Genomic DNA, 22,094 nt, shown 5'->3' on the forward strand with positions numbered 1-22,094 from the left:
ATTTAGATGAATACCTAACAAAAGCAAGTGAAGAGAGTCACCATTACTTCTTTGATGAATATGCTCACAAAGTTGATATAGATTGAGGGTATATTTTTTAAAATTCTAAAATTGATGAGTGGCTTCATTGTTTTTATTTTCTCATTTGCATCACTAAAGTGAGGAACTACTAATATTCTGACTATGTTTGTTTGGAATGTCCGGATATAATTTTTTTAAAATTGATTGTTACGTAAGAATAATTCTCGTGAATTTAAGAAGTTAAAATTTGGTCTTGTGTTTAAATTGATAATTTTTCTTCTTAGTTATAACATTATTAAAAGTTATTAAAATAGAACATGCGAGTTATGATCCTTGTTAGTGGAGAGTTCATTACTCAATCTAATAATTGAAATTGCTTTTAATAGTGAAAAATAATAAATTTTAAAATTTTAGTTTTATTTAAAATATTTTATTTTAAAATAGGTATAACATCCTAATACAAAACATGCCTTTGGTAATAAGGGCAACAATGGTGAGCAAATGCTAATTAAGCACAAATATTAAGTACAAAACAATATAATAAGGATTTGATAAGCAAGACTTGGTAAATGCTAATGAAGCACAACTTTGAAAGAAGAAAAATGTAGATTCAGTTCAGTCATAATCTTCATCTTCTTCAATCTCCTCTTCTTCTTCCCTTTAAATTTTCCAAACTTTCAAACTCATTTAAATCTTATCGAATTCTATTTCAGTTCAATTATCATCTTATTGAGAGAGTGGGTATCTAAATTCACCAACACACAACAAATAAATTCAGTTCAACTTATAATTCAATTTCTCCAATCCATTTTTAAATTTTACGAAGAAACCAGAAAACTAAGTATTTAAATCTTTGTAATTTTGGTTTGATTTTTCTATCTCAGAATATTTTTGGGACCCAATTGCACTCACATGTTGACTCTACAAACAAACAAAATCCCACTATTAGATTGGGTAAATTGGGTCCATTATCCATATCCAGAAGCATCAAATTATGGATCCAAATACTCCTACAAGTAGATAAACTTACCCACTACCCAGTGGCCGGAAACCTGTAAGTAATCATGGCTGGGCGAGCCCATATTTGCCAATGCTTGAACCGCCTTTCAACTCTTAGGCGTAATTCAACGGTGACTATTGCCAGTAAACGCCGTAAAACGGGTCAGCAATTCGTAGAATCCGTGTTGGGTCTTGCTCATAAGCTTTCACAGTTGGGACTTTCTTCTGGTCATGTTGTTGCCATTTGTGCTTATAACAGGTTTTTTTTGTCACCATTATTTCCTAAATTTCTCATTTTTACTCTTTGATTATTATTTGTTTACACCCTTGCATGATCATTAGTGATTGGTATTTGGAATGGCTGCTTGCTGTTGCTTATGTTGGTGGGATAATTGCTCCTCTCAATTATCGTTGGGTATGTATTCTATACTAATACACTCCTCTCTTAAATTATTTTCTGTCATGATTTTAATGTTAAATTGTTTGTTAGGAACCATCTCTCATGTTGATGGTTTTTGGTTCTGTTGGAAATCATGAAGAAAATCTTCCAAAACTTCAAAGTAACAAATTTAGAATATAGAGCATGAAACTATTGTCTTTAGTTGGAAATGACTGGTGTGACACTTGTCGTTGCATGAAGAAAGTTTCCCTACTACCCAAGAGTAAATAGGAGTTTCTCAAGGTTAATACACCCAAAAGTAATGTACACTCACTAATTGAAGGTGGAGCAACATAGAAGAAGAAGAAGAAAAGAGAACTATGATTTGTATGTTTCTAAATGAATGAAACATCATCAATTTATAGGAAATTCTAACATCTCTTTATCAATCTTCATAAAGCATGGTCAAAGAATATAAATGTATTTTATTAAGATTAATTCACACCATAAATGAAAAAAAATTATTAGAGAATTTAAATCACTCCATGAATAAAAAAGAGTTGTTGGGGAAATTAAATAACTCCATGAATGAAAAAGAGTTGTTGGAGAAGGCTTTAAATGGCCATTTATCCGACAGGTTCATGCAACGAGTTTTGGCTCATGTAGCCGATCACATATTGCTGAGATTAAGGGTTTGGAATTTTGTTGATTTTGATGTTGAGTTCTTTGTGGGGAGTATTTCTTTAGCTGATGGGTCCTGTTTTATGTAGCTGTCCCCATATTGTTGGGATTCATGACTTGACATTGCTGTTGTTGATTTAAATGTTAAGTTCTTTGTTAGCAACTATCTCTCACGTTAATGGGATTTGTTTCATATAGCCGACCCCATATGTTGTAATTTGCAATTAAGGATTACGCATCGTTGTTGATTTTAATGTAAAGTTCCTTGTTAGCGACTATCTCTCACATGTTGATGGGTTTTTGCTCATTTAGGCTATAGCTGACCCCATATTGTTGGGATTAAGGATTTGGTGTCGTATGTCTCTTCATCTGTTAATAAGAACTCTGCTTAAGTGGAAACCTAGATGCAAGCCGCTAAATGACATTGAGTTACTGGAATGCTTATTTATTTTCCGCAACGGTTTGGCGTTTGAGTTTTACTAGTTTTGTAGCATCGAAATCACAAGTTTTTTGAAACTATGAGCCTTTGTTTGCAATACATGTATGGCCATTGGCGTACGAGCAGAGACATCTAATTGGAAATCTTAGCATCTCATGTAGAACTAGGCGTTAATTTCCTTAGCCGGATCTTAATTCTTATCTTGCAATTTTCTAATAGCTTTAGTAACATATCCACTAGAGCAAAGAGGAGGCAAGAGTGGCATTGGAAGTCATCCAACCAGCGATGATTGTCACTGATGAAAGTTGCACTTGGTTGTCAGAATTGCAAAATGGTACCATTTTTTCTCCAAAGTGGCTTGCTTCGATTGGATTTCATCACTCAACGTCAAATGGTAAAAATTTTAATTTTAAGTTCAATGTCAAAAACCGTTATACTATCAAAATTCAAAGAGCTATCATCTTATGCACCGACAATTTTTTTTGCTGTTAATTATTCTTTTAGGCATACATGATTTGGAGAGGTCATTGCTAAAGCTTCAATCTATCAAATACTGTTGGGCATCTGAGGATGTGGTTATCATATGCTTCACTTCAGGTATTCAATGTGCTTTACGCTTCTTATTCCGAAATATGAGCTTAATATGAAATTGCACAAGGCACAATGAAGTTGGGATATGACCCCGTTTCTCGTCGTATCGTGCCTTGGGTATGTGGCTTTGGTGCCTAATGGAAAGAGGGAATAAGTCGGTGTTCAAAAAAGATTGTTTGGTTTTTTTAAAAAATCATCACAAATGTGCCTCGCCCCTCAGCCTCTTGCAGGCTGCAGCATCTTCAACTCCCCAACTCGCCTCCTGTAACTGCGGAAGGCTTTTTGAGATGCTCCCTTTTTCCTAGGCGTGTTTGAGATGCACATAAAACTAAGAATATGATAACCTATGATGAAATTAGTTTTAGATACCATCCTTAAGTTGATTTGTGGACAATAGAGCTATTTTGAAAGGGTCAAATTTTTGGTATGCGGTACAATGAAGGGAAAATATAGGACTATTGTGGAAGGGTCCAATATTTGGTAGAATCTTCCCTTCGTCCTTATAAGCTTTGTAAGTTTAGGGTGAACTCAAAGGGACATAATGAGTTTTTCCAACGAATTTCCCGCTCATGTTATCTCTCTCCTATTAGCTCAAAAAATTATTATATTTAGGGGTGTTTGGTATGGGAATAAAAAATATTAATGGAAAGGGAATTGATAAAAAAAGATAAGGTAAGGGGTAAGAGTTGTAGTTATTTGTTGTTTGGTATAAGTAACTACTATAACATTGTAAGGGAAACACTTTTTACGTTATTCTTACTTGTTTGGTATAATTTTGATATGCTACAATGGAAAGGTGATGACATAGTGAAAATGGTAGTGACATTTAAGAAACATGTAAAATTATATCCTCTCTAATGGCGAAAGATATGAAATTGCAACAAAGAAAATTTTAATTATAATTATTTGGCCTTAATTACAATTTATTTTCCCAAACTTCACAAAAATAGCCCTTATCTTCCCTGTCCCATCGTTTTAAATGGAGTTTACTTCCTTCCATTGTTAAATTATTACATTATTCATCTTATTTGTTTTTTTTATAAACTATTCATCTTATTTTTGAATATTATGAATATTGTATTGAGAAAAATTACACAAAAAAACTGAGAAATTTTGAGTAAAAGAGGAGAATAAAGGAGAAGGAAATAGCAATGAATATTATTTGTTAATGGAGGGCAAAGGGTAATAGAATTTGTTACCAGATGTTTATGAGGGGTAACAAATGGGGGGTAAACGTTACCCCTGAGAAATGGATTGGGTTATCTTGGATGTCCAACCAAACACTTAGTAACGGTAATGCATTATTCATTCCGTTTCTTGCATATAAATTTTACATACTAAACACCCCCTTGATGTTTGGATGGTCAAATTTATCATTTAATGTAGGACTTGAGAAGTATAAATTAAACAATCGAGTGGTTCATCAACTTAGATTACATAGAGTTTCAGTTGCAATCAGGTTAGCATATCATATTGAAAAATGTTGAAAAAAATGTTCAATATATTACCACTGAGATATTTTTTTCGCGTTCAACATAGATTAATTTTAATACTTTCTTTATACCTAGGGTCTACGGGCAAACCAAAAGGAGTTGCAATAAGCCATACCTCCTTGATCATGCAATCCTTGGCAAAGATCGCTGTTGTCAATTATACAGAAGATGATGTAAGGTCTCACTCCATGGTTCTTTTATATGGTACTTAGTATTTGATTAGATATAGGGATGTTTGGCAAAATAGCTTATTGGGCAATTCTAGCTTATTTTGATACATTTAGAGGGTTGAGTGGTTAAACCAACCAATGCTAATGTTTGGTTAATTAGCTGGTTGAAACAACTTTTTGTTATGAATAAACTGTTTTTGAACAAGCTGCTCATAGCAGCAGGTTCATAGCGCGTTCAAAATCAGTCGGTCAAACCAGCTAATAAAACCAGTTGGCCAAATCAACCACTATAATCAGCTGTCAGCTACCAGTTATAAGTCGTTTGCCAAACACTTCCTAGAAAGCCAAAGAGCCCCAAAGACCCTTCCTTTTTGGCATGCGAGTATTTTTCTGGGGATATTATGGTTAGCTATAGGTAAACCTTTACTGGAACCTAAATGGAAAAGAAAAAAATTGAGTTTAAATTCAAATTAATATTGATGATCAATTTATCTTCTAATTTTCTTGTCTTAGGTTTATTTCCACACTGTCCCACTGTGTCACATAGGTGGAATATCCTCGTGCTTAGCCATACTAATGGTTGGAGGATGTCATGTATTGATACCGAAATTTGACGTTAAAATGGCAGTAGAAGCCTTAGAAGAAAGCCATGTAACTTCATTTATAACTGTTCCAGCAATACTAGCTTCTCTGCTTGCTATGATAAGGTATTTCTCTGCTTACATCTATTCATTTTCTTATTATGTAAAAAAAGTGATAGTTTTTACATGTAGCGGCTTCACATGATTATCATTTTTTGGCTAGATAGTGGTATTATTAGTCATAATTATTGGAATAGTACATATGTTTTACTTTTGTGCTGCGAATTTAGTTAACAAATTTCATTTTCTAGGCATAATGAACCGAGGAAATCATACTCGAGTGTAAAGAAGATATTAAACGGTGGTGGGAGTCTTTCTGCTGAACTTGTTGAAGATGCCATAAGATATTTTCATACAGCCAAGCTTCTCTCTGCTTACGGTACTCACCACCTGTCTCTTTTCTATATTCTTTCCCGAGAGTTAAAACTTAAATCTGCCTGATGATCTCTCACGCTGATTGGTTTTTAGTTCATGTAGCCGATTCCAGATGTTGGGATAAAGGCTTTGGTGCTGTTGTGTGATTTGCTATACTAATTTTTTATCTTGCTTGTAGGTATGACTGAGACATGCTCGTCCCTTACTTTCCTCACCCTCTATGATCCGGTCGTTTATAATCTAAACCAGCATTCACAGAAAATAAAGGGAACTATATCCAACTCTTTACACCCAATTGGAGGTATCTGTGTTGGAAAGCCAGCACCTCATGTCGAGATACTGATAGAACAAGAAGAATCCTCTCGTGTAGGGAGAATTATGACTCGTGGGCCCCATGTTATGATTCGCTATTGGGGTCAAATTGATACATTAGAGATTGACTCGGGTGCAGAGTGGTTTGACACCGGTGATAGTGGACATATTGATGCTCATGGAAATTTGTGGCTTGTTGGTCGTCAGAATTGTCGTATTAAAAGTGGAGGAGAGAATGTGTATCCAGAAGAGGTACAAAATGTTTGGCTTATTTATTCCTTGCACGATCCGTTTGACTGTTGGTATTAAATGGTGGAAATGATGATAAAATTTTTATATAATTCAGCCAAAAAAATTACTTGACAAAGTTAAAGATGATGCTTGTCTGAGTTTTATCATTTCTTTTCTTTACAAAATCCGCTCCCATATATTACCACTTGAAAATGTGCTATTAAGTTGCGATGGAAAATTAATAAGAAAAATACAACAGTACCATGCATATAACGTCATATATTTTATGAAAAATTTAAATTAAAACTCATTCCCATTACCACCATATAATGCCAATAACCAAATGGTTTGTTACAGCCTATGTTACTCGGACCCCTCATTTTGCTTCACGTACTGTGTCCAATCCTTGATGCTCAGACATTGGTATGACTCTTAGACACTTCATTTTAGGCGTAAAATTGAATATTTAGACGTACTGACACTTTAACATGTACCAGTATCCGACATCAGTACTCGAGTCCAATTAACATAGGTTACAGCTATATCTTCATGTGTGACTTGTTTATGTGCCTTTTTGCAATAACAAACAAAGCTTTTGTGTGTTTGCCTCCCCTTTTCCATTTTAAAGCCTTATGACCCGGGTACAGAAATATCACGAGTAATTCTGTTAATTTTGGTCTTCAAGGCTTATAAAATTGCTACACTGGTGACACAGGTGGAGCTTGTGTTAGGGCAACATCCGGGAATTTCATCTGTGGTGGTCATTGGACTCCAACATACACACCTAGGTGAAATGGTTGTCGCTTGTGTTCGGATAAGGGAAAACTGGAAATGGGTAGACGTGGACGCTGAGTTACAAAGCAACGTGGAATGGAACTTATCAAGTCACGTCCTCAAGGAGCATTGTCGACGAAAAGGCTTAACAGGGTCTGTCTTGCTCATCATACTTCTCTCCTCCCCTTCCATAACTGAAAGAATGAAGATAGTTTAATAATCCTTTGACATTCTCTTGGTTTGTTGACTGATGATTTCCTTTGATATTATGCTTCTAGGTTTAAGATACCAAAAACATATCTAATTTGGAGGGAGCCTTTCCCACTTACAAGCACCGGGAAACTCAAGCGAGACGAAATTAAGGCAGCTGCAATGTTGCATCTACGACCTTTGTTTTCTCATTTATGAACTGAAACGCTTTCCAGAGTCTCCCGAGCCCTGATGCAATCAACATTTTGTACGTACCATTCCCTACTCACATTTCATCCTCTAATAGGATTCTCCGTGTTTATTTTCCATGGTATACAGTAACTCTGGCTCAGTGAAACATAATTCCCTAGTTAGTTTGCCTTTTGAATTCGCGATTCGTTCAAAATGGTATAAAAATATCCTAAAACCGCCCATAATTCGCTTTCTTCGATTCGCGATTTCCGAGACAATTAGCGAATCATGTGACACTAGTCTGACTATTTGTTCTCTTTTTTGACATTATGTTGAAACAATTTATCCGATACCATGAAGTTATGCATAAAGGATCCAGGCATTGTACAACATTTTTGCTAAGATGGGGTTGATAACAGAAGTGGGATACCAATAACTAACTCTAAAAGTCTTGGCATATGTTGGCCAAGTTTGGTAATCTGTGATCAATTTTGTATTGATTTGTTACATTTTCTTTCATACTTTTGAGAGTAATACTGAAATTTGATGACAGAAGATGTAATAATATTATGTACTATCTACAATTCTTCCATTCAAACTTTTTTCCCACTCTGTTTTCTATCAGCTAGTGATGGCCATGGCAGCCCCGCCACAAACCGAAACCGGACTGAACCGGTGGCATTCTGATCCACTAGTTCGGTCCGGTACCAAAAACTTGCTTGGGTCAGCTTGGGGCAGGACCGAATTACATTTAAAAATCAGTTATATGAATCGATCACAACCCATCATTACTAACTCGAAACAGGATAAACTTGAAGTCAGTTCGACATCCGCTTATCGGCCGAGAGCATCTTCTTAAGCATCAAATGTTGTTGTAGTGGCAAGACAAGTCTGAATGAGTAGAGAACAAAGGATATATTCCCATTACCTATTGACATGAAAGCAAGTTTGCGACTCAGATTCAGCTTCCTTGTTGCTATATTAAGGGACAGAATCAGATTTTGGCTTATTTTCAAAGCCAAAATAACAACTAGGAATAATAATATTAAAAATTTTAAAAAAAGCCACCCAAGAGCACTTCTTCTCCACATGCATGCTCAAGTGATACCATTCACAAGCACCAGGGGAGAATCTAGGTCCGAGCCTGCATAGGCTATAGCAACAGTGATAGTTCGTAAGAGCACATATTGTATGTACAACAACATTGAGACGATTTTCTATGAACTGGGTGCAATCCAACACCATAATTGGGTCCCACATACGTGGGGTTTCGGGGTCTGATTTATGCAATCTTACCCTTGTCAGTGATAAGAACGAAATTGTTTTCGATTGACCCTTGGTAGCAAACATCATCTGCAACTTCACATAAATATGGATCCTAAAAGTAAGGAAATAGAGTCGGACAGCTGTTCCCGCTGTCTTTATTTGTGGGACATACCTGGGCTCAGTGCGAGCGTGCGATGTGCTTGCAGCACACCTTATTGGTTCTCTGAAAGATATAGGCTCATTCAAGCCAAAGCTATCTGGATATAACATTCTGATAAGTAAAGAATAAAGGCATTGTAGTGGGAATTTATTTACAGTTTCTCTAATACAATCTGCAGTTACAGGGGTTAAAAAGGATATGATGCTTGAACAACAATCTTAGATCATACCTTCTTCTGGTGCAAAATCGAATCTTATATTTTAAATTTGCACCAGATGACTTAAATATGTGAGAGCTATTTGAGTTATATGATGCAAAAATCAAATAGGCAGAGGGATATCAGGTAGAATCCCTGATGTGTGAAGCCTACTCTTTTGACCTCTGCTTCTTGGGTAGTCAACATTCTTCCAAAAGAAGACGACAACTCATTTTTATGGTCCTGAGTGCTTGGAGAAGATAGAATAGAATAAGTTTCTTCATATAACTTCATTAAGCATCAGTTTACAATAACTCTGCTGAACTCCTGTGGATTCACTGTTCTTGTTGGCATCTTGAGACACCGTGTAACATTAAGCCAATGGAAAATCATGTGCTCAACATTTGATCTTCTATATATGTATACATGATATGATATATACATAGGAGTAGCAGAAATGTGAATGCTTCAATGTATAAACGGTTTTTTGAGGGATAAATTTCGAAATAAAGATGCAAGAAAGGGTTTAGGATTAGCAAATATTGAAATAAATGGAGACGAATAGTTCATGTGGATGACTACTCAAATTGATCCATCGATTCATGTTGTCGACCTCAATTTATTGGGATTAAGGCTTTGACATTGTTGTGATGTAATGAGAATTTGACAAATAAAAGTCTAATCATAAAAACAGGTTGCTCAATTGTTTCTAATTTCAAAGCATCATCATAGTGTAAAAACAAGGCTGCATCACCGTATCACAATCGTTTTGTAAGATTATAAGTGCAATCGAAATATTGGTTGCATTGATCACAAAAGCATCAACATTGATCGCAAAATTCGTTCACAATCATTACAACAATTGTGACTGAAATAGCATTTTTATACTATGATTGTAATAAAGAGAAGACGATAGTACATTCATACTGTAGAAAAGAATCTATAATAATTAACCAAAGGCTATTGATTCAATCATAATTCGAGGGATTAATTAATATTTTTGAGCTTAAAAAATTTAGTTTTTTTCTTAAATCACTATATAAGCCGAAGAAAAAGGGTTAAGAGATAATCAAATTAGATATCTTTACTGAAAGTAATAGGAATAAACATAATTCATTAAAGTATCCATGTTTTTGAACGTTCATTTCGGTCAAAATTTGCAACATTTGGCATATATTTTGTCTTTTTTAAAAAAATTAAGCCAATTTTTTAAAGAATGGTTCCAGTAGAAATGTGAAGAATCTTGCAGGTCCAAATTGATGAAAACAACATGGAATCATGGCCCATCAAAAGGAAATTTTCATTTTCAAGAAATCAAAGGAAGTAGATTTTATAGAATCTGGTGGAAAACAGACCTGAGACCACCCTACTAATAGTAATTCCACATAGTAATAATATTTCCTTTATTAATAAATTAGTTGTTCTCTTTTATTTTACTATTACCAACAATGGTAGTCACCGTCAAAAAGCTAGATTAGAACATCACTTGGTGCAATGGCGAATCCACCTTCCAAAGTGTTTGATAAATGACTTTTGATGTGTTTGTTGGTCAATCTAAAAGAAATAAGAAAAACGTATGGTAAATAGCTTTTAGTCTGATTAGCCGAAAAAGCATTGACTTGCTGACTTATTCAACTATCTTATAAGCCAACATAAACAGCCAACACTTCTCGATGGTTAAAAAGCCAACATAAACAACCAACGCTTCTCGTTGATTAAAAAGCGAACATAAACAACCAACACTTCCCATTGGTTAAAAAGCCAACAACCAACAATCATTAACGTGGGCTGAAAACTCATCTTTGTATGTGTGCTGAACCAACTCGACTACCATTCTTCTATATTATATTTTAAATAATCCAATATTAATAAATAAATGACTTTTCAGCCTACTTAGCTGAAAAGGCTAATTTAGTTAGCATTTTTTCGTTAGCTTATCGACCGACTTTTCTTATAAAAAGCCATTAATCAATTGTTAATTTTACCAAACATAGTAATAATATTTCCTCCTTTATATAAATTAGTTCTCTTCTATTGTATTACAAAGTTACAATGGTAGTCACCATCACATTGATGGGAAACTCAAACTCTTATTGAAAGGCTAGATTAGAACATCATTTGGTGCAGTGACGAATAAATGGTTAGTCCAAAAGAAATAAGAAAATTTTTGCTAAATAACTTTTTAGCCAGCTTAGAGCTTAAAATCCAAAAGAAATAATTTATAATTTCGATTGGTTGAAAAGCCCACACTAAACCATCATTTACCACACCCTTGACTAGTACTTTAGGTGGGCTAAACAATCACCTTTTGAAGGCTGAACCAACTTGACTACCATTCTTCTGTATTATATGTTACACAATTTAATATTATTAGATAGATGACTTTTCAACCTGAGTACCTAAAAAGCCTTCTTTTTCTTTTATAAAAAGCTATTAAACAATTGTTTATTTTACCAAACAAATCTTTCTAAATAAATAGATGGCTTATCCAGTTTGTTTAAATCCAACACTTTAAATAAATTAAAGGCCAACAACCAACAATCATTTACCAAACGCCTAGTAGTATAAGATTGGCTGAACACTCATCTTTACATGCATGCTGAACCAACTCGATTACCATTGTTCTATGTTATATATTACTCGTTTCAATTTCAATAGGATAATGACTACAATTTTAGTTATTCAAAGTTTTGAACTGTATTCTTAGACAATTAATTAAAATGACAAGACAAAACTTGTCTTAAGTATGTCACCCAATAAGCCAAGTTGATGATTGAAATAAGTACATAATAGTTCCAATCTCTTAGAAAGTAAAGCTTTTAGCATCTAACAAAAGCACAATATCTTTTCAATGTTCTTGGACACAAGAGACTTCCTATACTCAAACTACCCTTATAAATAGGTCATCACCCAAATACAAAGTTCTACCATCCAAACCAAGCAATTTATTTTTTCTATTTTCCTTCTATTTTTTTTTACAAATATTGTGCTTTCAAAACCCACTTAAAAAACAAATTTTTTTTTTTAGGTCTGTTGGCATAACAGGCTAGTTGTGCCACAGAACCACTGATAACTAATAAATAACCATCACAACAAACATGGACAAGGTAGTAGACAAGGTGACAAGAATTGCATCAGAACGCGGAGTGGTGATCTTCGCCAAGAGCTCGTGTTGCCTATGCTACGCAGTCAACATTTTGTTCCAAGAACTCGGGGCTACCCCTTTTATCTACGAGGTAGATAAGGACCCCGAGGGCAAGGAAATTGAAAAAGTACTAATGAAACTCGGAAGCCAATCAGCTCTTCCAGCCGTGTTCATTGGAGGGAAGCTCATGGGATCCACCAACGAGATCATGTCCCTCCATTTAGCAGGGCATCTCGTCCCATTGCTTAGGCCTCACGGGGTGTGTAACTGAGTCCATCATCTTATCATTACGAGCTGCACATTTACGTTTTACGACATGTTTAGTCGAATAAGGATTTAATTAGACCAACATGATAGTTGTCTAAGTAGAGAGTCTGTTTATTTGCTATTGAATTTACTTCCTGCCTTAATTAAGTAGCAATGTGTTTAAGTTAGCTAGTACTTCTAAGAGCAGCTAAAGCATGTAATATCTTATTGTGGCAATGAAAATCAACTTTGTTACATACAAGTATATCTTAGCCTTGGTATACATTGGTGCTTAATGACATGCAATATACATTTCCTATAATCCATAACAGAAAAACATGGGAATTTAGGATACTAGTATAGGATGGACCGGAAATTCATCTCTACATGTTACACAAAACCAACTCGGCTATCATTTTTACGAGTTGTATGTTACACTATATAATATTAATTGAGTTTTCAAATAAAATGATTTGGGTCATGACTTAGGCAGATTCGAACCTAGATTCTCTTCTACTCAGGCATTGGCTTAATGTTTTCATCAAAAACCTTCAATGTTGAGCACTAAATCATAACACTATCTTGGAAATCTACATATTACTCATTTATCCTATTGAAATTGCTACATTTCTCTTGAAGTGCTCTCTTATAGAAAATACATAATGCAGAACTCGGTGTGATAGAGGATAAGTAAGTTATCCCTAATAGTGTACTTTAAACAGTATTTTGGACATGAAAATCAGTCATCCTATGATGATTAATAATGTATTTAAAATATGATAATCCATGCTAATCTATGCATCTAATAAAATATAATATGACATGGTCTCAGATATTCCAAAAAGGTCTGGTCATTTCTAGAATCTTTGTTCAATCAGTTGATGTTGACAGTGCATGAACAAAAGCAATTCAAAGATTTCTGAAACAAAGAAGAGAACAAATTGTTTAAACTTTATTATATGTGCTCCTCCCACATTGAAGAACATTTATAAAGCCAACAAGAAAATTCCCTTTCTTTTTCCAACTTTGTGGTGCTCCTACTTGTATCTTTTTATCTTAGAATCATTGATGAAAAAAAAGGCAATACCAATATATTCCACAATTTTATTCTTTTATAGGGAATATATGTTTATAATTCATTAAATTATGTGCACTTTTTGTATATGTAAACTCTAAAGTTATAGTGCAGATGATATTTTCTATCAAGAGTTAGTCAGAAAACAATGGTAAGGATAAGGGTCAAGTTGCGTAAATCTTATTATCCAAACCCCACCCTAGGTGGAACCTACTTACGGTCCGTTTGGTTAACGCTCCTAATTGCTGATAATAGGAATGATTTGTAGTGTAATTTTTATTATATGTATCATGTCATTCCCATGACCATAAAACTTTGATCATAAAAATTCATTTTTTTCACAATTTTCCATTACTATCTAATACCACATGTTTAAATGGTAATGCATCGGAATGAATTTTGTGAAGAAAATGAGATTGTTGAAGGAGAGTAAGCATGGCCATTCAATTTGTCAAGTATAATTTTTATGATATGTATCATGTCATTCCCATGGTAATAAAACTTTGATCATAAAAAAAAAATTTGTTCACAATTTTTCATTACTATCTGATACCACATGTTCAAATGGTAATGCATCGGAATGAATTTTGTGAAGAAAATGAGATTGTTGAAGAAGAGTAAGCATGGCCATTCAATTTGTCAAGAAATATTTTTCATTACCATTACCACCATTTAATACTGATTACTAAAAGGGTCGTTAATGGCGAGAGTGATGGAATGTTTTATAAAGAATATGTTTTAGCAAAACATAATGTTTAGAAACCATTATTATGAACTTTCTTATGCTGCCTATCCGGACCAATGACTTTCTAGCTAATCCCTTGTGCTTTTCCTAAACAACATGCTTTATCAAAGAATTACATTTGTTTATGGCTAAAAGTACAATCTTTTGACATCTCAATCAGCATTTTATCAATGACTCCATGAAAGTTTAGTATTAATGATTATCGCGTTCGCTGAACCAATCGCAAAATCATCTGTATTGACCATACGACACTATTGCACTATAGCATGACATGAAAAGCTTCAGTGTTGAGAGGACAGATTAGGGAATAATCGATGGTCCCGAACCGATGTAGTAACCATCATGAATGATCACTTGGAATCTAGATGAATACTTGCAACATTGAGATGTTTATCTCTTCATTTTTTGCGATCAATTTTAAAGATTCTGATTCTTACTTTACTTGTTTAACTTTTTATGTGAGCAGTGAGCTTATAGTTTCTGTGACCATATACAAATTAATTACTTCAGCTAGGTTTTAAGTCGGGTTGCGAAAACATACGAACCAGATGTTCATTTTTCGTTATATAAATGCCCTTTCCTTATAGTTGAGGTTCACGATCCATCATTATAACTCAAAAGAATCACAATCTCCATTCCACCAAGAGTTCGATTCTTACCCCCAACAGGAAGATCAGTTCCCCCTCTCCCTCTTGCCTGTAGGAATTGTCCTTGATCCTTACCTCTGAATAAAAAAAAATGCAGAAAAATTCTTTCAGGACATTAATTCTTTTGAAACGTGTGTTTCATATTATATGGGACACTCTTACAATAACTTAGTGTATATGAGATCAAAGAGACTTGTTATATCCTACTGAAGATCTCTTGTGCATTCTTTTTTAGAAAAAAATTCTATATCATGTGACTCTATACTTAAGAGTAGTGGTAAAGGATATGTCCTTCTCAAAAGCTATAGAAGTTGAAACAAGCATATATTCATCTCCGCTTTACACATGTTGAAACAATCTCCTCTTTTTACTAATATCTATAACATTACCCGATGATACAGCAACAACAATGTCAGAGCCTTAACAAAAGCTTGAAGTCTGCTACATGAATAAATATATCAATTTCAATGGTCAACATAGATTCTCTTCTCCATTCATTCCGACAACATGTCATAATGATCCTCTCCATATTTTTCCTCACAGTTTGCTTTTATCCTTGGCATGTGGGACCCAAAAAACTAGGGAGGGGGTTTTGATTCATGTAGGTAAGCTTTCCAATATGTGGTGATCACAACTGCAGATCAATTCACAATCTCTTGAATGGGAAACTTAAAGATTGTAGAGTCAGATCATGGACTCTCACCTCTATCCTAGGATTCCTGTCTACTCTACATCTACTCCACAATCTTTTGCGACGAAACCAATCTGAACTGCTTTGTTTTCGAACCAAATGACTGGTAGTGGGCAATGTATTATCAAGATCACCAAAGCAAAAAAGCAACCATGTCGAAACACACTTTCAAATAATGTTATGAGCCCTAATCGAGGGTTCAGGTGTATGCAACTATGACCTTGGGTCTAATCTTAGATTACATGCCCTTGGGCCTGGCTAAGTAGGCACTAGTCATTACTGTGAAGTCAAATACAGCATTCCATGATACCGTGCCACTAAGTGGGTCCCACCTAACGTGATTTGGGGTTCAGGTGTATGCAACCATATCATTGTAACAATATTGAGGTAGTTTATAGATTTACCCTTAAGCAAACATCAACTATGATTTCCAAACATGTTGTATGCTTAAGGACGAGTTTCAATACCAACAAAACGATGTACATTTCACCAAAACAAACACTAAAACTCATTCTTATTATCACTATTTAATACAATAATCAGATGGGGCGTAAAAACTATTTCCACTACATTGCTAAATGTGGACTCGAGTTAGAGTTCTATGAAGAAAATCAACATATATGTGTCTTGTTCTGGTGTTGCTGGTCTAACATCCAAATATAACACTCTTTTAAAGTGCTTTAATCTATACTCTTAAAAATACTTCTTCTGTCTAATAAATTTGCTACATTTTTACCCTAAAGCATAATATAACAAATACAAGAAACGGAAGTATTTTTTTTCCCGAAGAGACACATAAAAGCACATATTAAGATAAAGATTATCCATATGATTTCAAGTACTAATGAACAAAGTGTGAAACTCAAATTAGAGTCCCCTTCCATCAAAAAAATTGCACTTTTTACAAAAAAAACAACTATAAATTATAAATGAAACTAGGATAGCATTCACTAAAAAAACTTTTATTCCAACTAATATATCATTCATACAGGACACTTTATGATAAATGTAAGAGTGCGCACATACAACCCCTGATTCACGCCTAATCGGGACCCACTAATGGCTTTGGGGTAACGAAGTTGAATATACAGAATATTTTCTAATTGGATCTTAAGGCTTAAGACCATATGTCTTCCTTGTCCTACCCACAAACAAATCTCTAGACTTAATGAATCCAGGAAAACATCCACTCATTGTAAAACCATTGATTTCTGCCACAGCATCTTTCTTTCCAAGTGAAACAATTGCTGTTGCTCGTCCCGCTTTGTAAACTCCCATTTTCTCCTCACTCCCTCCTCCGAGCAGCAACCTCAAATTCTTTGCAGTTACGTCAGCATGCTTCATCGCCAAATAGCCTTGTTTTAGTTCCTGCAAACGTGTAGAAGAACAAGTACGTTTCCTAATGAATTTACCTCACTAAAAACGTAAATAGAAAAGGTGTGGAAGAACAAAGCTTCGCATTACACACCATGTTTCTTAAATCAAGCAATCATCTGAAGTACAATGAATCAATTTATATAACTTTAAACCCACCACCCATGGTGGGTATAACTTTTTATACCTATGTCCACCCACTATCAACCATATTCATATCCATACCCGTCCCAATTGGGGTGGATGCGAAACCAACCAGCCATCCCTACTTATATTCAAGTTAGCCAAATACGCATAACCATCTCTCAACTCTACTTTCCCAAAAAAGAATCTTCAAAAGTAAAGTGTCAAAAATACATCAGGTAAGGTGATGAGAACTATGAGAGCCTTGAGGCGTAAACATAATTAAACCCATATATTAAGGAATGTTTAGAGGGTTATGGAAGCTTGTGCAAAGAAATAGCCATTACAAGCAGCCTAGTGTAATATTATGCTTTGAGAAAATTTTATTGATGGGTAAAGTTTTAAGCAACAACAACTATATTCCATTACCCCGACGCCATAAAATGACTCCCACCTAAGAGGGGTTTGGGGGTCAGATGTACGCAACTTTATCCTTGTTAGTGATCACAAAGAGGTTGTTTCCAATAGACTCTAGGTGGACAACATTCATATAAATAAGAACCGCACGTGATTTAATGAGCAATTATCACCCAGGAGTATAATTGATCGAGATGATTGGTTATCAGGCTTATTAGGCTAAGCATTTATAATTTGAACAAGATAATTGGTTATCAAAAGGAAAAAGAGCAAACAAAGCTGCAAAAATAGGATGACTCACAGGAACATTAGTAATATCTCCAAGAGCAAAGATGTTTTTATGACCCTCAACCCTTAAGTGCTTGTCAACAGCTAATCTTCCTTGGATGTCCAAATTGTTGGTTAGTATTGTATCTTTAAGCCATGAGGAACCTAACGGAGTCCCAGTGCACACGAAGTAGTGATCTGCCATAATAGTCTCTCCACCAGAAGTTCGATAAACACCTTCTGTAGTTGCTGTCAAATCGACAGACTGATCGAGGATCACTTCAACTTTCTTCGATGTCAACCACTCCAAAGACTTCTGTGATGCCTTAGGCCCGATAAATTGCAGCAATCTAGATCCACGGTGTACCAGAGTAATTTTCTTTTCGGGAAAGTCGTGAACAATTTCACCAGCAAGCTCTACGCCAGTCGGACCACCTCCAATGATCAATATTGAACTTGAAGATTTTATCTTGTCAAATGCTGTAAATTTAATAAAAAATACAAACAAAATCAGGTTTGATGATCTTTGATGCTGATGCCTGAAATCAAAATTTTACTGCTCATTCGAGAAACAGAACAATAAGTCTACACATGCGTATTCAGCAGCATAACTGCATGATGGTGCCAATGCCTAATCGGCAGTGGCCCTAGTCGTATCATGGCTACCTTCCTAGTGCAATATCACTTGTCTTTCAAGTGACACAAACATATATTCCTTCATGATTTTCTTTCTTCTCAGTATATTGTAAATAAATGGATTTATGTTCGGTTATATATTTTGATGGGCCAAAAATTTATATCTCTGAAATCATGCGCACTTCTTATATTATATAAAGTTGCTAATATTTGCTACCAGGTTTTGTTTGAACCTCTTTGTTATCACTAGAGGGGTTCAAAATAGATCCGATGATATGATATTTACCCGACCTTATAACCGAACCCGATTTGACCCAACTTCAAAAATGAATTACAATTATGTAATTATGTAATAATCAATATAGACACAGAACGTGATTTTAAACCAACCCAAAACATCTAACTTGAAATCAACCCGGTGACCCAAATGAACACCCTGGTTATCACTAACAAGGGTCAGGTTGCGTCATAAGATAATCCGATCCCGCTTAGAAAAGAACCATTTAATGGCGCTCGGGTAATGTAATGTTGTAAATAAATGGATTTATAGTTTTCATGAAATAAGCATGATTACTTTACTTTAATTTCAGGGCAAAGACAACTGACCTTCTTGGTACTTAAAAAGACCTTCACTTCTGGTAACAGGACTAGGATATACATGACCTGTGGCAATGACAAGGTAGTCGTATGGAACATGACCACCAAGCGCGGTTATGACTTCACTCTCCGAAATATGTGTGGCATAAGAAGTAATCAATTTCACTTGGGGGAGAAATTCACTGTAGTTTATTAAGGACTTTTCAGCAAAGGGTAGATCCACCATTGATCTCAATGAAGCCCATGTGATCTCAAAATACTGCTTTCTGTTGTACAATTTCCAGTAGATGTATCATAACTCAAACATTTGAAGGTAAATTATAGTACTTATAACAAGAACAATCCAACAAAATACTACATCATATGGAACATGTATACAAAGAGAAGCATATAGAATCCAGAGGTAGTAACTACACGTCTCCGGGTGTCTCTTGTGTACATTTGAAGAACTAACTGCCTATGGCTAAACCAGTGAAACATAATTCGTTTGTTAGTTCGCCTTTTGGAGTCGCGATTCGCTCAAAATGGTTCAAAAATGGCCTAAAATCAACCATAATTCGCTTTTCTTGATTCACGATTCGGAAGGCAATTAATAATCATGTGGCACTGGGCTAAACACAAGTTGCAATTAGGCCTATTAAACACCACATGAAGATTAATGACTAAGTTATCAAATTGGCAAAATACAACACATCACTCTATTACCCAAATGTCATTAAGTGGCTTCCACCGATCTTACTCATACTAATGATAACAAAGAGTTTGTTTCCATTGAACTCTTGATAGCAAACATTATCGACAAACTTCTCATAAACAAGAAATGCACAATATATATGATGACACTCATATGTAAGGATATGTAATGATTCTACAAGATTGGCCTTCTATAATAGTCAAGTCATCCTTGTCCACTACTACCTATCAATTATCACAAAAAACCTCATGGGTACAATTTGATCATTAAAAAAGGGCAGCTCGATACACAAACGTCCTCGAGAGCGAAGATATAAAGATATATTTCACCACAAGAGTTATAATATGCAAATTTATCCTACATTTCTCCACAAACTCGAACCCATGACCTTTTAGTCATTAGAATAGAAGTTAGTTTTGGGTATTGTTGTAACCATAATGCAAAATATCGGTCACGGTAGTGGTAACGGTCACAAAACGGATTTCACGGCCAATGCAGATGATTTCCGGTCAATGTGGCCTATATTTTGGTCGCGGTAAACTCAAAAACCTTCACTATGGTTGTAACCTTGGCTTAAGTTGACAACACTTTAATCTCCTTCCAATGAAAAGGGTTTCATTCAAAACATAGAAGAATCCAAAGGCAAAGCATTCGAATATACACTTGCATATAATTTGATCATAATTTATACAAACACAATGAAAACAAATAATAAAAAGATTGAATTGAAACAGGGAATACATACGGATCTATAAGAGTAAGATGGGCATGATTTTGAAGATGCTTAGCAAGAAGAGCACCAGCAATCCCTCCTCCAACAACCACCACATTTTTGGGTTCCTTTTCCGCCATTTTCGAATCAACCCAACTCCTTATTTGCAAAAAAATTATGATCCCCACACAAATAAAACAGAAAAAGTACAGAACCTTGAAAGAAAACTTGTATTGTAGGTATAGAAAAGAATTTCAAAAATGGTGAATTAGAATAAGTAAACAAACCCTTTGTGTAAATTCAATGTAGACAACACGAACACCTTAAAAAAGTACAAGAATAAATAATTAGAATTAAAAATTGAAGATAGCTTTGTAAGTGTATGATGAAATGGAGAATTCAAATTGAAGATATTATATAGGAGTACGAGTTTAGAATTGTGGAATTTCAAGGTTCTGATGACGTTGGTAATGGCGTGTCATTGGCAGAAGCAGGAAATATGCTTCCTTGCAGTAAAGTTCGTATCTTCTAGAAGTAGGACTGTACTTTCTGTGGTCTCTTTTTTTCTCTTTGTTGGTCAGATTGATGGGTTGCAGCCGAGTCGGTTTAAAATTGGATTTTCTGTTCATGTTGATTTTTATGTTATATTAAATTTATTTTAAAGTCAGGATAAGTCGGATCCAGTTCTATGGTCGGGTAAATATCGAATTATCGGGTTTAGTTTGAACACCTAAAGTTAATGTGGTTTAAAATCAGATTTTACGTTTATATTTTTTTCAAAATATTTTAAAATTTAATTTGAAGTTTCTTGTTATAAGATCAGATAAATATCAATTGTTGAATCTATTTTAAACATCTCTACTTATTTAGACATAGTGTTGGATTTTACAGTTTGAGTGATTTACGAGACTATTTTATCAATAACATTCTCCTATAAGTGTCCCTTTTTGTCTAATTTAGTTGCAGTTTTGAGATAGAGACTAAGGGTCCATCCACTTTGGCAAAGTTACATGAAAACAAATTGAGATAGTTTGAATGTGTGCAAAGGAATATCACTATCTACTTGCAAGAAGTATAGAAAACACAATGGCAGATGGAAGGAAAATTAGAAGTCGACATATGAAAATGTGGCGAGCAAATTAAAAATGATTGAGCGAGTTGCACCATTTTGAGAAACTTGATTAGGCATAAAATTAATTGGAGACACAAAGTATGATTATAATGACAACACGACAAATGAGCTCTCACTATAGTCAATTATAGCAATCTTAATGGAAGTAAGTATTAGTAAATTTGCTTTTATAAAGAAAAATTTGTTTTTGCGAGATTAAGATTTTACAAAGTCATCATTTGTGTTGAATTGTATTGATGTTGTTACGAGATAAAATAATTGTATGATTGAGATAAAAATAATGAGATACTTTTTAATATGAAAATGTAGCAAATTGATAATAATTAAAAAAAAAAAGTGAGTGAGTTTTATGCCGCAATAATCCTAAATATTCAAATTAATGTTTGATAAGAGGAAGTAATGCAGCTATCAAGGAAAAGAAAAAAAATGTTATCTTAGCATTAGAAAAATGCATGAATGAGGAAAAAATTAGCAATAGATATGA

At 34.6% G+C, this 22,094-nt stretch overlaps 3 protein-coding genes across 4 annotated transcripts; 2 read left to right on the forward strand and 1 right to left on the reverse strand.

The window, feature by feature from the left end:
- Window positions 1-597: 597 nt before the first annotated feature.
- Window positions 598-8,085, forward strand: LOC130818100 (2-succinylbenzoate--CoA ligase, chloroplastic/peroxisomal). 2 transcript variants are annotated; one of them, XM_057684143.1, is made up of 11 exons: window positions 598-1,279; window positions 1,363-1,435; window positions 2,760-2,913; window positions 3,024-3,116; window positions 4,679-4,776; window positions 5,287-5,480; window positions 5,666-5,793; window positions 5,968-6,353; window positions 7,048-7,259; window positions 7,385-7,563; window positions 7,848-8,085. In XM_057684143.1, the coding sequence occupies exons 1-10, from the start codon at window positions 1,086-1,088 to the stop codon at window positions 7,512-7,514; spliced, it is 1,662 nt and encodes a 553-aa protein (XP_057540126.1). In that variant the 5' UTR covers window positions 598-1,085; the 3' UTR covers window positions 7,515-7,563; window positions 7,848-8,085. The 2 variants fall into 2 exon arrangements, with proteins under 2 accessions (XP_057540126.1, XP_057540132.1); XM_057684149.1 differs by lacking the exon at window positions 598-1,279 and having other exon boundaries at window positions 2,739-2,913; window positions 7,385-8,085.
- Window positions 8,086-12,041: 3,956 nt separating this feature from the next.
- LOC130818126 (monothiol glutaredoxin-S11-like) lies at window positions 12,042-12,765 on the forward strand. Its single transcript, XM_057684173.1, has one exon. The coding sequence runs from the start codon at window positions 12,208-12,210 to the stop codon at window positions 12,523-12,525; it is 318 nt and encodes a 105-aa protein (XP_057540156.1). The 5' UTR covers window positions 12,042-12,207; the 3' UTR covers window positions 12,526-12,765.
- A 3,676-nt stretch (window positions 12,766-16,441) lies between these two features.
- Window positions 16,442-21,037, reverse strand: LOC130818118 (uncharacterized). Its single transcript, XM_057684161.1, has 4 exons — window positions 20,512-21,037; window positions 19,082-19,338; window positions 17,874-18,319; window positions 16,442-17,026 (listed from the first exon to the last, which is right to left on the reverse strand). The coding sequence occupies exons 1-4, from the start codon at window positions 20,616-20,618 to the stop codon at window positions 16,769-16,771; spliced, it is 1,068 nt and encodes a 355-aa protein (XP_057540144.1). The 5' UTR covers window positions 20,619-21,037; the 3' UTR covers window positions 16,442-16,768.
- Between the last annotated feature and the right edge of the window lie 1,057 nt (window positions 21,038-22,094).

The sequence above is a fragment of the Amaranthus tricolor genome, chromosome 1, assembly GCF_026212465.1.
Source record: "Amaranthus tricolor cultivar Red isolate AtriRed21 chromosome 1, ASM2621246v1, whole genome shotgun sequence".
NCBI lineage: Eukaryota > Viridiplantae > Streptophyta > Magnoliopsida > Caryophyllales > Amaranthaceae > Amaranthus > Amaranthus tricolor.

What these genes read in the sequence shown, in the direction of transcription:
- LOC130818100 (XM_057684143.1), top strand. Translation starts at nt 1,086, where the DNA reads ATGGCTGGGCGAGCCCATATTTGCCAATGCTTGAACCGCCTTTCAACT. An exon ending in TCAATTATACAGAAGATGAT is followed by an intron (nt 4,777 to 5,286) that starts GTAAGGTCTCAC and finishes TTCTTGTCTTAG; the next exon opens with GTTTATTTCCACACTGTCCC. An exon ending in TCTCTGCTTGCTATGATAAG is followed by an intron (nt 5,481 to 5,665) that starts GTATTTCTCTGC and finishes TTCATTTTCTAG; the next exon opens with GCATAATGAACCGAGGAAAT.
- LOC130818126 (XM_057684173.1), top strand. Translation starts at nt 12,208, where the DNA reads ATGGACAAGGTAGTAGACAAGGTGACAAGAATTGCATCAGAACGCGGA.
- LOC130818118 (XM_057684161.1), bottom strand. Translation starts at nt 20,618, where the DNA reads ATGGCGGAAAAGGAACCCAAAAATGTGGTGGTTGTTGGAGGAGGGATT. An exon ending in TCTTTTTAAGTACCAAGAAG is followed by an intron (nt 18,320 to 19,081) that starts GTCAGTTGTCTT and finishes TTAAATTTACAG; the next exon opens with CATTTGACAAGATAAAATCT. An exon ending in GAGATATTACTAATGTTCCT is followed by an intron (nt 17,027 to 17,873) that starts GTGAGTCATCCT and finishes ACACGTTTGCAG; the next exon opens with GAACTAAAACAAGGCTATTT.